At 38.8% G+C, this 11,117-nt stretch overlaps 1 protein-coding gene across 2 annotated transcripts in view; it reads right to left on the minus strand.

Annotated features, from left to right (window-relative positions):
• The window catches only part of mgat4a (alpha-1,3-mannosyl-glycoprotein 4-beta-N-acetylglucosaminyltransferase A), a 38,266-nt gene extending 28,265 nt beyond the window's left edge, over positions 1-10,001 (minus strand). Inside the window, exon 1 of one of the 2 annotated variants that reach the window (XM_015034636.1) lies at positions 9,035-9,999. In XM_015034636.1, coding sequence (XP_014890122.1) covers positions 9,035-9,128 — 94 coding nt within the window. In that variant the 5' untranslated portion in view covers positions 9,129-9,999. Of the gene's footprint in view, positions 1-9,034 lie in introns of both variants that reach the window. The other variant, XM_015034637.1, reaches the window with a different exon arrangement.
• Between the last annotated feature and the right edge of the window lie 1,116 nt (positions 10,002-11,117).

The raw sequence follows: 11,117 nt of genomic DNA on the forward strand, positions 1-11,117 counted from the left end.
AGTGGGGAGGGGTTTTTTTTGCCCCCCAGGGGAAAAAATTTTGGTCGCCTATTTGATGAAAAAAAAAAAAAAAAAAAAAAAACAAGAAAAAAAACTTCTGGAAGGCAAATAAGGATTATGTTTCCTTACCAGAAATTGCAGTTGTAAAGAAGGAAAGCAGTACTGCTTTTAGTACTATAGAGAAATTCACTACTATAACTAACAGTTAAGGTTAAAAAAAAAAAGAAAAGAAAAGCAAAAAAAAAGACATACAATAGTTTAATATTTTATTGTTTTCAGCCACTTGTATTAATTATTTCAATCACTTCTATTCCAGTATAAAATGTTAGAATAATCCATCTTTTTTATTTTCATACCATTTACTGAGTAGGAGAAAACACTCACTATGTCGAGTGATTTCCACTCGACATAGGGAGTGAAACCAGCAGTCAATTACTGGGAACAGTTCATATCAAACAAATGCAACTGAAGTACTTATTAGATATCAGAACTTTCACTCTAATGATTTCCTGCATTCAGGATTTTCACATTGTTTCCACAGGCTTTTATCTCCGGCTTACTTCAGGAGACAACAAAAAGCTTTTTCTTTTCCTTTAAAGTTCCCCTCAACAAAAGGGTTTTTCTGGTGCAATACATTTTCTAGAGTACAGTAGATATTTGATAACAAAATGAATTATTGTACAAAATAAAGTTTAGATTTCTGTATTAATCTTTTCCAGATAGATTTGAGCGCAGTTAGAATTGCTTGTTTTGTACAGCCACATCAAATGTGTTCTTGTGAGGCTCATTTGTCAGATTAAAAATAACCTTTACGCAGGTAATAAACATACTCTTTGATAAGTGCGTATTTCAGTGTTTTTATTGTTCTGATGTAATATTCTAATCTTAAATATCATGTCACTAGCCCTCAGTGGTAAATTGTCATAAATAGCAGAAACAAAGGCTTTAAAAGATTTGTCTGGGTGTAATTACTCAATACAAGTTTCATTTAGTGAATTGAGTGACATAAATAATGAATATTAATTTAATGAATATGATCGTATTGCAGCAAGTAGTTCATATAAAACTGGATTTTCGCTTAGACTTTTTTAATAAACTGTTATATTTCCATGTTTATTCTTTCCATAGATACATACATATAGCTTAAAAAACTTCCTCTTATTTCTGAATGCATTTTTTTTAAACTTCCTGCTTCAGATGGAATAAACGATACTGATAAATTTGAAGACTTAACTTTGACAACCAGTGAACCAGAAGGGTCTATGGACGTCAAACATGTCCAAATCATTATGATTTGTTTTAAGGTTCATGTAAATTTCTTTACCTGGGATGCCAATAATCAAGTATCGTGCTATATTGTGAGTTTTTGAAAAACCACTTTCATGGAAACCACCTGTGTCGCCAAGAACAGACCTTTGAATTTCTGAGGAAGTGGAAACGTAACTATGATGAAGCTCACAGCAAACTTCAGCAAAGAGCTGAAATCAAACAGATGACATCAACTTCCTGTGACACACAGAACAACTTATTTTAGTTCCAAGTATGTTCGAGCATTGGAAATGTGTTTTTATATATATATATATATATATATATATATATATCATCGTCTTATTGCCCAGCAGCCACAATGTTTGCTGGCATGCAGACAGACAAAAAGCAAAGTGTATACCAGTATGAAGAGAAGTCCCATGACACATAATAAAACAGAGGACTACCAGAAGCAAATAACAGCCATCTCTCTTCCCCAGACTGAAAGGAAACTGTGTGCTGCTGTCTGGGAATGCTGTTCAGAAGTAAAAGAGGGAAAATGCTCAAATGAATGGAGAGCACTGTGGCACAGAGGAAGCCAACAGAAAGCATGAGGAGGCAAACAATAACGATTGTTAACTCGCTATCCGCTGACGACGTCCTTTTAAATGGAGGAAAACTGCTTTGGACGACGACAAATGCGTATGTCTGCACCTCGCTGCTCCCCTGCCGTGTCAGCATTGGAAGCCTCTCCCTCTCCATTATACAGATAGCACCTCAGGATCCTCACATCTCTTAAGCTTTACTCCTTCCACTCTCCTTTGCCCTCCGGGCCACTTGGGATTTGTCTGGCAAGCTGCCCCGTTTCAAACTGTCCACTCTAAATGTGCGCAGAGAGAGACACGCACTCAAACAGTGAGTGGCTACAAACAGGACAGCACAACATATCCAAGCCACATCCTTTACTATCCCCAGCTTTATTATGGAGCTACCCTTTCAAAACAGCATCTGCTGGCTCATTTGCCTCCTATGCTGCAGTGACACAAGCTATTTCTGGCCTATTGTGTTAGAAACGATGTGGCGATGAAGGAAAACGAGAAACGCCAAGGAAAGCCAGGGGAAGTAGCATTTCCAAGAAGGAAGTTGCCTATAGTTGTAAATCACACAAAAAGCCTTAATCTCATATTAAACACATCATTTCTTAAAGCAGATGAGCTTACGTGTAAATCATCCAGAAGACATTTTAATGTAGGCCTGGTACAAATTAGTGGACTGAAAAAGTCCACTGTGCATTTCTCATAATAGCGATGATATAAGCTGTGAGCTCATCATCCTGCCACACCAAAATAAACACCTCCCATGTAGCTTTAACCACCGAGCCAAGTCATTTATTATTTAGGACCACAATCGTAATAAATAAAAAGCCTAGCTGATCATCCTTGTATTTAGAAGGCATTACACACAAGAGCTATTGTTCTACATCAAGAGAAAACTCCTCTATGTCGAAATTTAAAGTGGACAACTAGTACATCCCCATGTCAGCAGGCTTTTAAATTAGGCATGACCCGAGGTTAAGGAACGCTGAAGGGTGCAAACTGATCTGTGACCGAGAAAAGAACCATAGTTTTCCGGTAATTACAACGAAGATATTAAAACAAAAAAAGGCACACTGGGTGCTGATTACTTGGATTTGTAAAGGCCGTTAATTCCTCATACCACTGCTAAAATCACATTGATTATCACAGGTATGTCACAAACACTTATTATATTGATTTTTACGCAGACAAGCAGAAATTTTGAATAATCACCTTTGAAATGCAGCATTTTCAAAGTGCCAAGAATACTATGCCTGTTTGTAAGACGGTCTATAAAAAGGTATCATGCAGATTTAAGCTGGTTAATTAGGGAGGCTATCTGCTGGGGTAGCTCTTTTACTTCACATACAATTTATTGCAACCTGAAATATCTCTGGAAAGAAAAAAAATATATGTTCTCTTTCCACAAAAAAGCTGGGTACCTTTCTTTCAGCCAGCTGACATGTCAGTGCATACTGGCAGGTGGAGAAGGATTTTTTCTAGCAAGTAGAAGCATTTTAAATCAACTGTGGGTGAGAAAATGGTTGTGGTTTGCAGACATAACTCATCACCAAACTCTAACTGGCTCTGGTATAGTTTCAGTATCTGCTGAACCCAACACAAAGCTCTGAACTGTGAAAGGCTGCTGCTATAAAGTGCCAAAGCTTCAAACTACTATAAAAATAAAAACAATTTAAAAAAACTGGATTCAAAGCCATTAATCTATCGGCATATTTCACAGATGCTCATGTTTCTCACTGTACTTTCGTTTTTCGTGTTCTTTGTTATCAACTTGTGTTGTTAGATGCTCGGCACGCTTTGACGGTTTAAAAGCGACTTCCTGAACATAAAGACAATCAAATTTTGTGATGGGAGAAACTAACTCAAACTGATAATGAAGTTAGATACCCAACGTTTTTGCATGTCTCGAGGTTGACAACCAAATCGGTTGAGTTATACTACGAGAACAAAATGTCCCGATTCTCTAAACCTCATCTATTGTGTCTGTATTTTTGCTGTGAAAGCTAGCGATTCTTATTAGCACCCAACTGGCTGCTTTCAGTCACTACAAACGCAAATCCTCTAAAACATTTTGCAGTCGTTTCTTTCGAGATTTGTCTTCTGCATCACTAGGTTTTTATCAAGCGTTTTGTATCCCAACTAGACAATCTGACTTGTTATTGCATAAATGGGCACTACAGTGCATGGGTTTAATAACCAGGACTAGTGAAAAACAGAATTCACAATTATTTTGCGTAAAGAAGGATCGACATCTATGTCCAAACTATAGACTATAGATATTTACTATAGACTGTAAATACTTGGGGATTAAACAAAAAACTTTTCTTAAGAGTGGTAACATGTAATCTGCTTGCTGCTGCAAGATGTCAGGCCGCATATAGAAAGCTGTCAGTTCTAAATTTACACTCAGCACAACAGAAAAACAATGAGTGCGGTTCAGTCGTCAATGACATCCCCTAAAAACAGCTGGACAGATAAAAGCTGTACACTTTTTATTAAGGGCAGAGGAATCTGTGTCAGCTTATAAAACAAAGTTTACTTTTTCTGCCTATTTTACCAGCAAGACACAATATGAACGATACTTTATTCTGCTTGTAAACGCTGTCAAAAACCTACTCGAGTTGTAATCACTGACATGCCTCCCCACTAAGAGGATGAAGGACACCCTGACAGAAAAGTACACATTCTGGAGAGTCATTCACCAAAGCATGTTTGGACAGCTGACAAATATCAGCTAAACAAGGCTGGCTGTCAGAAGTGAGGAATACGTCCAAAAATTAATGATAATAATAAAAAAGTAAACCCTCCAACAGTATTTCTTCTCCGACAGTCTCACTGCAAAACATATAAATGACAAAACTGTAACTCCACGCCCTGCTATGAGTAAACGCGTGTTTGTTTCCTGTGAAACAGCGATATTCAAAATAACCTGGTTCTGAAGTGACGTCCTGAAAGGGTGTCGTCAGGAAGAGAAATTATATTAAAAAACAAACTGAAAGCTAGTCATTGTTAAATATAGAAGGATTTGGTTAGTGCATGTTAAGGAAGTACTAAAAGACCATACAGCAAACCGAGTGCAGTGTGACCTTTGACTAAAGCTTGACTGATGCTAAAACACACCCCGGGGGATAAAAAGCTGATAAATAATTAAACAATACATTTTTTTTTTTTTTTAACGATGAAACATTGTGCAGACCTGACTGCACAGCTTGGCTTCTGTTACTTAACTTCAACAGAATGATGGTGAAGGAGAATGTTTTGAAATGCTCCAGCTTTCACAACGAAGCCTAAAGCTTATATGTTCCAGTCCGCACCGCTAACTAATAACTCGACTACGAAGAAGCAACATAATTTTTAAGATCTGTACCAAGGGCCCACCAGGACTCTACGCATCCTGTTTTTGTGACGGCACGTAACAGTGACAATGAAACTCCCAATTCAAAGGGTGGAGTCGAATCCACAGCAAACAAATCTATGAGTCAGATCACAAACAGAAGAAAAACAATAATGATGCTTCATCTCTCAGGGACCAAAAGAATTCAAAAACTGAATTAATATTCTGGTAAGAAATCACTTTTTTTTTCTTTTTTTTTTATCTTCGTGTTCTTTGGAGGAGACAGTTGACAAAGTGGTGCTTTATGGACTTCAAGGTTGTAGTGAAAATGGTACATAATTGAGAACACCATTGTTCCAAGAAATCCAGAAATAGTATGAATATAAGCTCATGCCCTTCATGTTTCAGATATGAGGAGACCTTAAAGGGAGAGTTTGGGGATTTTGGAACCAAGACATTCGTTTTCATTCCTTCACATTTTGTAGAATGATGTAGCATCTTTGCAAGTTTGTACAAAAGTAATTAAATAAAATGAATGGTTAATGACCAGGCCTTCACACTTGTTGAGAAACCAAGAAGGTAACGCAGCCTTTGCTTCAGGCGTGTTGGAGAAGTTGCTGTACAGTTTCAGATCCCAGGTCTACCTAAATGGCTGATTGTGAATGTTGGAAGTCGCATGTTGGACAACTTCCAGACAACTGTAAGACCTGGAGAAGCACAGAAACAAACCACCTTAAATCCTGTTGCACAGAGCACTCCGTCACAAAATCTAATGGTTCACTTCAGAACATAACTAGCAATTCTTGTGACTACTCTCTCATATCCATTACTATACTGTTGCAGTACAAAAATGTCAACATTCTTGAGTTAGCTAAAAATCAGCAAAAAAAAAAAAAAAATTTCTTGACAAGTCTTTATAAATCCACTGCTAAGAAATTCTTCAGCTTTCTATTTGACATTTGTGCACCACAAGGAACTTTTGCTGCGAGCACCACACACACAACCTCACTTCAAGAAAAACCTAAACTGTGCCTTTAAAAGGTTAAGAGGCAGGCAAACTCGGATCCTCGAGCGGTATGCAAGTTTCAGCTGCGTCTCTGCTTCAACACCTGATTTGAGTCCAAATTATCTCCCCAACCTTACAATTTCTGTCACTCATTTAGTCAGAACAACATCTTAACCATGCAGGAGGACTCCTCGACTGACACTCCCCACCCATACATTTAGGTACATTTTCCTATTCAATTAGACAGAGAAACATCTTGAGCTACTATGGGCTTAAAACTAAAAGTAAAACTGAAAGACTGGCAGATTTTCTTTTATTATTATTATTATTGCTAGCTAAATATCAAAAGCATAGCAGGACATAAAGAAAAACACTAACATAAATTTGAAAGAGTTGAGCTGGGACAACTTGAGTTTTGGTCTGTTTTAGTTAAAATTATATTTTGTTAAAATATTTACGAAAATACCATTCCACTTCAGAGCCTTTATTTTCATTTTAAAATAATATTTCATTTCAAATCCAGAATTGTATAATAGGCTGCAGCCTTAACTTCTGACCTTCTCGGCCACATTCAGTACATGATTGCACACACACCGCTTGCAGTCGGGTCAAACAGTACAATGCCTTTGCAGCCATCTCAGTTCTAGACCGAGGTGAACCACTTCTCAGCCATACCGATTCAAGCCCACAACGGATGCAGAAGCAATACTTTGCTGCAAACCCTTTTCATCTAATTCACAAGGTTCAAAATTCAAGATATACTTATTATCCCTGAAGGCCAACTTGATTCACAGGTGGCATTACCGCATAACCAGAAAATCCTCAAACAACAGGTTCTGTGAGCACGAAAAAAATATTTTGTACAAAGGGAGTGACGTGTAAGGTTAAAAGAACAGCTACAGAAAAAGGCAACTAGTGTTAAAGTTAGACATCATCTAACTTTCGTTTCAAACGAAGTCCAAAGTGAGTCAGAATCCGATTCTAAGCTCTTCAAGACAAGTGTGTGACTGCAATATTAAACTGAGCAATTAAGTGCTCACTCCTAATGATATTGACAGAATGCATTTTATCAACATGGGCTACAAACAAAGCGGATGGCATAATCTCTTGAACGCTGCTTATTGTGCCTGCCCTCTTAACTGACCGGTGACTGAGCATTCTCTGCCTGGTTTTAGTGCCGACACTCACTCACACGGCCTTTAATGGAAAATATGCCATCAAAATGATAAGCTTCTGAGAAATCACATGATGAAGCTTTGGCTGGTGATTTATCTAAAAGCTGCTATTATTTGCACTCTGCTGATAATGAGATAGTGAGGCCCTTAACCGTCCCGACATATGCTGGGGGAGCCGGATATAATTCCTCCCAGTGAAACAACCAAAACACAGCTTCAGCAGGGTCATAATCTCATTGTCAGATGTTGACAGGATGTATATAAATATGACTGATCATCTGATAAAAGACCTCAAGTTTCCTTTTTCTTTTTTTTCTTTTTTCTTTTTTTTTTTTGGAAAGCCAGCTGCATTTCGATGGTGACATAGGCTTTACGACTACGCTATCTGTTGCTACGACTGAAACGTGAAGATATGTTATCTTGCTTTGGTACTTAGAGATTCAGTCGGGTGCGTTAGCAGATGTAAAATATGTTCCCATGTAAAGGTGGCCGTCATTTTCAGTTGACTGTGTTCCTTGTGGGAGTGAGCATGGGTATGTTTCCCGTAAATGCTGAGCTACTCAATAAAAATTTAATGACTCTGAAGACACAACAGCAACTGCTGTGTCACAACGTTCAGCTGGTCTCAGGTCAGCTTGTCGTTTCCCAGATTGTTAACCGGGCCTCATGCGGAAACTGTGTCAAAGCCAATCACAGCGGTAAGGAAGAGCAAAGTGTCCTCTGATGACCATCCCAAATAGTCAGGAAGTCGTTCATAACAATAAGATTTAAACGAGAGACAAACCAAGATGGCAGTAGAAGAAGAAAGGATGTTAATAACTTAAGACATTTCAAAAAAAAAAAAAAGAAGTTATGCAGAAGACCAGGTTCCTTTAAATTTTCCACTTAAATATTCCTGACTAAATGCATTTTTTTTCTGTCTTTTTTATGAATAGACATTGGTTTAAAAAAAATGCCTACAAGATAATTGTTAGAATTAGTGCAGTCTACAACTCCAACGCAACGCTTTGGCTTCATCAGAGCGCTAAAAGGATATTTCTGTATGAATCTTAGAAATGATCAACAGAACTTGAAAATCTGTCTACAAAAGACTCTATAAAATCCCTAAAAGTGTAAAAATAATTTTAAGAAACTAAACATTTGGTACTCAATCTGCCAGAAATCAGAAAATTGTTAGGTAGATATCTTTCTATGTATAACAGGGGATAATCTGAAGTTTTGTAATCTGACAAAACCTGTACATTAACACTTTTTTTTGGTGAAGGCCAGTCACTATTCTCACTCATTCCCTTTCCTCACAAAACTACTGCTTCCTTAAAAAAAAAATAATTACAAAAAAGCCTTCAGTAAATGTTCTCATCTAAAAAGTCCAGCTCTACAGAAAAAAAGCTATAATGTTGAGTGAGAAATCCGCATCTGTCAGGAAAAGACAGGTCAGTGCAACCCAAACGAGATGCCAACAAATACAAATATCAAGGGGTTAAATAATTTAAGTGAACAAAAGCTTCAAAACCTTTACATTATGCAATATTCGGAGACGCATTAAAACCAACAGACTACTTTCTCTATGTTTTGCGGTTGTTTTGTGCTGTGCTCAGTCACGAAGTCATAGCTCTTTCTGGCACAAGTAGGGGGGCCTCTACTAGCCCACTGACGCGAGTTATATTGAACCTACCTTTGCCATTCTGCCATGCTGTGTACCAGGACAGGCTGAGGAAGGACGTGAAGAAAATTAACGCAGTGGCCACAGTTCCATTTCTGAGCCTCATCTCATTTCAGCGATGCCTCTCCTCGGCTGAGTGTCGGGGGAACCCGGAGCTACCGCTGCCTCCCTCCACTCCCTCTCCGTCCGTCCGTCCGTCTCTTCCTGCCCTCAAGATGTTGAGACGGGCGTAGGCGAAAGCATACGAATGTATCAAACGGCCCAGTTCACAACCCAGTAAACACCGACTTCTCAGCTGAGAGAGATCAGCGCTCAGATGTAACCTTGGTCCTCTCTGCGTTGTCTCTGGTCGGTTCTAGTCGGTGGGCTGCTCTTCCTCTACCTTTCTGCTGCGGTCTGACACTATTCAAACGACTTACGTGACTAGACAGCTTACATGGTCGCCTAGCTGTCCATACAGCCCATATTGATATTTACAGACGCCGCTCGTTAGCTACAAGTTCCAAGTAGAAGGCATTTCAAGTGTGTGACGGCGGATCCTCTGGGATAGGCTGCTGAAGCTCTGACGGCGTGCGGGAGGCTACGCCTCAAATCATGTTGATTCCGCTTCAACAGCCAACAGATAAAGGAGGGTTTGCATTAGAAACCTACGTGTTGCTGCCTCCTTGGAGCACGTCCAAAGAAGCCACCAAATTTTACTCGTTAGGCAAGCCCCGGTCCAGTACGACCGCCCGGATAAGCTAGTTAGCTAACTGAGCTAACATGAAGTAGAAACTCCGCTGGCTGTGTCCATCAACCTGCAGTCAACACCAAAAGCTGCCAGAACATAACAAGGGACTCTTTTCACTACTTGAAAGCTAATTACTTCTTATTTTGCGCTTTCCTTTTCTTTTTGGGTAAATACCAAAATTATCAGACATCCCGTTATTTCAATACATCATGTAGCCAGACGTAACGTGACATTAGTAACTAACTACTTGGTCCACATGTCACGTCATGTGGACCAATCAATGTCTTCCGGTGACAACTTTCAAAATAAAGCCCCTTCTGTTCACAGATGGTGATTTTCATCTATTACTGTTTCAAATTAAAATCGTTTGTATTTGTCAAATTATGGTAAATAAAACTGTTCAAAGTTAATTAAAATCAGAACTGCGACTACTAATACTTTATTCATTCTAAAATCCAAGTTCTGATTTCAGAGGTAAAGGGAACATGAGTAGCCATCAGAACTTGTCATTGTCGTCCAATTCATCGTAGGCGATTTCTTTGCACTTGCTTTTGCATTTATCATACTAATACTACCGCCCAGCAACTTATTCCACATACTGAGAAGCAGTGCATTGGCTTTCAAATGATGGTTCAACTATCCAGTCATCTAAGGTCAGTGTCCTGAAACTTAATTGTTTCTCTGATTAAGTAGAATAATCAGGTCATTAGCAGCTCTGGACAACTTGACTAATTGGTTCGGGCGTGTTGGATCAGGGATATTAGGTCAAAGTTACAGCAGTTGCAGACCCCTGCAAGAAAACCTACAGTGCATGCTTTCATAATGTAGCCACAAGGGGAACCAGTCACAACACCATCCTACTTCACACATACTTGCCAGTTTGGCTGTGTAACTGCCTTTGTTTACTTCTAGTCCTCAAAGGTTCCAAAGTTCCATGATATAAGATGGCAAGAAGGCTTCCAAAGGAGGCTTAAATGTTTTAATTTAAGAAAAAATCCTCTGCTTTATAATTTGCTTTCCCATACCTTGCAAATAATTAGTACTGATGTTTTTCCTAATAAGCATCAGTGAAAATTTTATGTCCCGTGTTTTCCAGAAGGGTCTGCATAATGGAGCATATACTAGCAACAATCTTGCAGCAAGGATGTCCTGGATTCAAATCCCAGACTGGGATCTTTCTACATGGAGCGTGCATGTTGCCCAAGTGCATGCATGGGTTTTTTTCTGCTTTCCTCCCAGTCAGGGTAGGTCATCTGTTTTCTCTCTATTATAAGAAAACAAAACAGTCCCTTAGCATACATTTATTAAAGGTCAACTCGCAACACCATTTGGCCCAAGTAGAATTTGTTTTTAGCTTTGTCACTA

This window comes from Poecilia latipinna, unplaced genomic scaffold, assembly GCF_001443285.1.
Source record: "Poecilia latipinna isolate Pla-1442-1.1 unplaced genomic scaffold, P_latipinna-1.0 Scaffold307, whole genome shotgun sequence".
Lineage (NCBI taxonomy): Eukaryota > Metazoa > Chordata > Actinopteri > Cyprinodontiformes > Poeciliidae > Poecilia > Poecilia latipinna.